The sequence below is a fragment of the Astatotilapia calliptera genome, chromosome 18 (assembly GCF_964374335.1).
Source record: "Astatotilapia calliptera chromosome 18, fAstCal68.1, whole genome shotgun sequence".
Lineage (NCBI taxonomy): Eukaryota > Metazoa > Chordata > Actinopteri > Cichliformes > Cichlidae > Astatotilapia > Astatotilapia calliptera.
The window spans coordinates 20,199,659-20,204,452 of record NC_137439.1 but is presented as its reverse complement, the minus strand read 5'-3'; the positions used below and the strand labels follow the sequence as shown (position 1 = coordinate 20,204,452).

Sequence of the window (4,794 nt, the reverse complement as noted above, 5' to 3'; positions counted from 1 at the left end):
TAGTCACTCATTACAATCATGGTAGAAAAAGCAGAAGCAGCATCTCTGAATGGATAACATAGAGGAAAATTTGTGTTTTGAATGATATAACCTCTATTAAAAACATGAACATAAGTGCACTCACACACACACACAGGTGTACAAGCAGGTACTCACAGACACACACCATCTTGGTTGGCTGCTGCCTCTAAACGTATCATGAATTATTAGTACTGTATGCTGCTTAGCAACATTCACTATTATTTACTGTTACTGATGCTTATGTTGGTTGTTGCTGTGGTTTCCCTACTGTGTTGTCTTCTTTTTCTCTCAGCAGGTGATCACGCAGATTTTCATCATCTTTTCTCTCTCTATCCCTCTTCTCTATTTATCTTTCCCTCTCCTTCTGTTAATTCTCTTCCCAACCTCTCTTTCTTTCTCTTTCCCATCCCCTGGTCCTGTCTGTTCTGATTATAATAACTCAAAATGAAAAATTAATTAATAACAACAACAAGAACAATAATAATAATAATTATGAAGGTTGAATAAAATATGACAATCAAGTGGACCAGTATAGCAAAAGCCGTAATGGTCTACTTGGGAAAATAAATCTGGTGGGCATTTTTCTTGGCCTTCAGAAAATAATTCTGCTACAGTGCCGGAGAGGACACAAAAAAATTAAATAAAATAAATCTCAGAAAACCAGTTTCTTTTCATACTCCACTGATTTCTTTTCCACAACACACAACATATCAAAACAACAGCAGCAGAAAGACATTGAGTGCCACTCGTCACCTAAGAACAGGAAACTGAGGCCACAATTCACACAGGCTCACCAAAATTGGAAGAAGATTGGAAGGAAGATTGTTGCCTGGTCTGATTAATCTCATTTCTGTTGGAACATTTTATGGTAAGACCAGAATGTGGTGCTAACCAAATGAAAGCAAGGATCCATCCTGCTTTGAAGCAAACGTTCCACACGTTTGGTATTTGTTACATCTTAGATACTTTTCAACTACATAAAAGACCAGTTATATATTACATACAGAATAAATGAAAAGAAAGTAAGTGAAAGGAAAATGTGGGCTTTCTTGCCTATGAATTACATCTCATTTTAGGGCAGCCATTACCTTAAAAAATTACTTACTTCTTTTCCTGTGACAGTAGAAGGTGCTAAACTTTTATAAAACTTTTATATTACACATAACATTTTATAATAAACCAAGACACTCACAAAACTGTAATGTACAACAATATTCATTTATTTATCAGTACTCATATCAACTTTCTCATTTTTTATATTAAGAAGGCTAATAAGGAAGCAACAGCACCTTACTGACCAAGGAAAACATAATTTACACAAGTAATCAAATGTAGCTGTCTATTGATAACCACTGAAAAATCTTGTTTTTCAAAATGTCCAGTGAGACCTCATCACCACCTTGCTCTCAGAATCCCAGACATCTGATTGTGGTCAGCTAGATGACGAAAGACAATACGGCTAAGACGCCACCTCCGCTTCACTCCTCGTGGTCGGGAAGTCATCACACACCTGTTACGTATCCTCACAGGGCAGCTGTCTCTGGGTAGTGCTGAAATCTCTTTGTCTGCTATCTCCTGCAAAAAAAATGAATAAATAAGTAAACAGACATTAGTACTTCACTCTGTACTAATGTCTTTTCAAGGATTCATTCTGTAACAGTTCAATCATTACCATTGCTGAGTTATTTATTAATACACATATGACTTAGACGTCCTTCTTCAGTGTATACCTGAAGCTCTTTGGGTAGGATGGTGTTCTTCCTCAGTGCGTTAATTCGTAACCTCTCATCAGCATAGTCAAAGGCCATCTGCCTCCTCTTGACATCCCTCAGCATCCTCCAGTCAACATAGTAACTTCTCACCTGCTCCACCGCCCCCCAGCAGCTCCTCAATGCCTGCAAACAGTGCTCCTTCAGTTAGTGAACAAGTATTTAGTCTGCCTCTGTACTCAATTACACACACTGTAGCTCTAACTGTCTGAACCACCTTTAGGCCCTAACAATTTTCAGACAAGCCAGAGCAGTCTAAATCAAAAGCTGATTATTTCGGCTCATCTGCACTGCCGTGTGCCATTTGGACAAGCTTTCACTTGAAAATACAGCATCTGACCTGATGTTAGCAGTTTCAGTTCTATGACAGAAATCAAGTTTGCCCGAATTAGAGCATCAGGTGCCCAAGACAACAGACACACAGATGTGAGCCAAAAAATAAATGAAACCTCCTTCGTACGCTTCCGAAATAACAGAGGGGGAGAGACCCTGGTGATTCGGACATAAAACTATTACATGCAACTTCTGATGATCCATTGAAAACTTGCCTTCCTATGACGCTTGCATATTCCACACAGATCGTGTTAACAAAAGGCTCACTTTGCAGGTTCAAGTAAAACTAAACAGGGAATAATTTTATCCATATAATGAGCGCTCAGCTGTAAAAGAAATCGGTTGCTCTTGAGGGATAACGGGCCACAATTAATGCTAACAAAGTCATCATTTTATTCAGCTTAAATATCTTGCTTTCAAGATCATTAGAAGCCATAGCCATAGCAGTAAAAAGAAGTTAATCACTCAACCTTTCTTGCTAGAACAAGCACGGGAACTGAGCATATACTACCTGTCCTCTTATAATTTTCATGTATTATAAGAGGACATGTATCATGTCCTGTTAAACCCTTCAAAGAACCATACTGAGCCAGGTTTGACACATAGCAGGCTTAGTAGCCGCGAAGCTAACGTCAGAACGCTAGTTACATCAATAAAACAGGCAATGTTACATTTATCGACCGAAAGTCAGAGATAATAGATTGAGTCTGAATGAAAACACAACCTCAGCTAATACATGCAAGATTACCGTAAATGCTTTACCTGTTTTGGGACGCAGACGGTGGAATAAAGGGCATTTAACCCCAAACATGTTAGTCTGTTAACCGCCATATTGGATTTGACTTGCGCGAAACCACCGGAGGTTGAAAGAAAAAACATTCAACTTTACCGCCACCTATCGACCTGGAGTGTGACCAGATAAAATGAGACGTACAGTGTCTAAAAAAAAGTCAAATTTATGAGCGAAAACGCGACACATTTCCAAGTAAAGCGTGACAAATTTATGAGAAAAAACTCGTAAGAGGGAAAAATAGGAAAATTGTGTCTTTTTTTTCAATCAAAGACAGACTTCGCCTCACTTTTCTATCTTAAACTGCAAGGAAGTTCACATATACTACAAGCTGATTTCTGTTTAAATCGCTATGTGAGTGTTCAGCGATTGTGAGCATTGAAACATGTATTTTGTTTTTCATGATTTATCTTTGTAGACAGCTTCTACAGACACCTCCCAACCAGTCCCGTTGATAATGGGATTTCAACATTTCTTATGAGTTATTGATCCCAAACATTCTCTTCAACCTAACCATGAACACTTAAGTGATATTGCTCCCTTTCTTTAAAAAAAAAGAAAAGAAAAATTGTTTGCAAGCTTTTCTCGCATTATTCTTACATTTTTTTGTCTCAAAAATATATTTTTTCTCACTTTTACTCTGTCCACAGTGTAAATCACAGTATAATAAACAAATATTATTCAAATAACTGATGCTCAAGGCAGTTTATTTTGTAAGGTTGAGGTGTCCAACTCCAGTCCTCGAGAGCTACGGCCCTGCAGCTTTTAAACACATCCTTCTTCCTGAATCAAATAAATAGCTTATTATCAGGCCTGAAAACTTGATGGCATGCTGAAGAGGTAATCCAACCATTTGATCCAGCTGTGTTGGAGTAGGGATGCATCTAAAAGCTGCAGGACAGTAGCTCTCGAGGACTGGAGTTGGACATCCCTGCCCTACAGTAACAGAGAGAAAACCCCAACAATTAAGTAACACCCTATGAGTAAGGGCTTGGTGGCAGTAGGGAGGGGAAAAAAACCCTTTTAACTGGAAGAAACCGTGGCACAACCAGGCTCAGGAAGGGGCAGACATCTGCTGTGACCGGCTGGGGGAGGAAGATAGGACAAATGACACTCTGGAGAAGTGAGCCAGAGATGAATGATAACCATTAATTAAATGCAGATTTGTGTATAAACACATATAGAGTGAAAAGAGGTGAGTGAAGAAGAAACACTAAGTGCTAATTATGGTGAAGTTAATATTAGATTTTTGCAGCAGCATTACATTTGTTATTACATTTACTTCATCAGTGCTGAACCTGCTGTGATTAGTTTTGCTTTGAGTCTCAAGTAACTGATAATCCCCTTTGAGAACATGCTGTAACAATCTGAATTTACTTGAATTTTTAGTCACGTGTAGTACCATTTGACCACCAGTAGGTGGCAATGTAGTCCTTTCATGATAAGGTCATACTCTCTCTCACACCACCCACCATGACCAGGGCCCCTGTTCCAGCTGAATCTAAACCTTGTGTCTTAAATCTTCTGAAGCACAGAGTCATCTCTGCTTCCCCAGCACTTCTAACAATGAAACCCTTGTGTTTTAAGGAAGCACATATATTAAACAGTGTGCTCTTCTTCTTTCAACATATGTCTCAGCAGGGTGCTGTCTTTAATAGATAAAAAAAAGCATATAAGCAGAATGGGTTACTTTCTTAAACAGTTCCTCAGTACTCTGCAGCCTGGAGGAGATGCGTTTTTGGATAAATATTAACACATGACAAACTCCAGGCAGTGCTTCCTCTATAAAAAGCATTGTTATGAACCAGGCTGGAAAATTGGTATAGGGATCTAAGCACTGACTTAAATAATAAATGACTCAAAAAGTAAGCACATTACTGC

The 4,794-nt window shown here is 38.7% G+C and overlaps 1 protein-coding gene across 1 annotated transcript; it reads right to left on the bottom strand.

Annotated features, from left to right (window-relative positions):
* Positions 1-1,220: 1,220 nt before the first annotated feature.
* Positions 1,221-3,039, bottom strand: mrps14 (mitochondrial ribosomal protein S14). Its single transcript, XM_026149962.2, has 3 exons — positions 2,886-3,039; positions 1,752-1,916; positions 1,221-1,596 (listed from the first exon to the last, which is right to left on the bottom strand). The coding sequence occupies exons 1-3, from the start codon at positions 3,000-3,002 to the stop codon at positions 1,414-1,416; spliced, it is 465 nt and encodes a 154-aa protein (XP_026005747.1). The 5' UTR covers positions 3,003-3,039; the 3' UTR covers positions 1,221-1,413.
* Between the last annotated feature and the right edge of the window lie 1,755 nt (positions 3,040-4,794).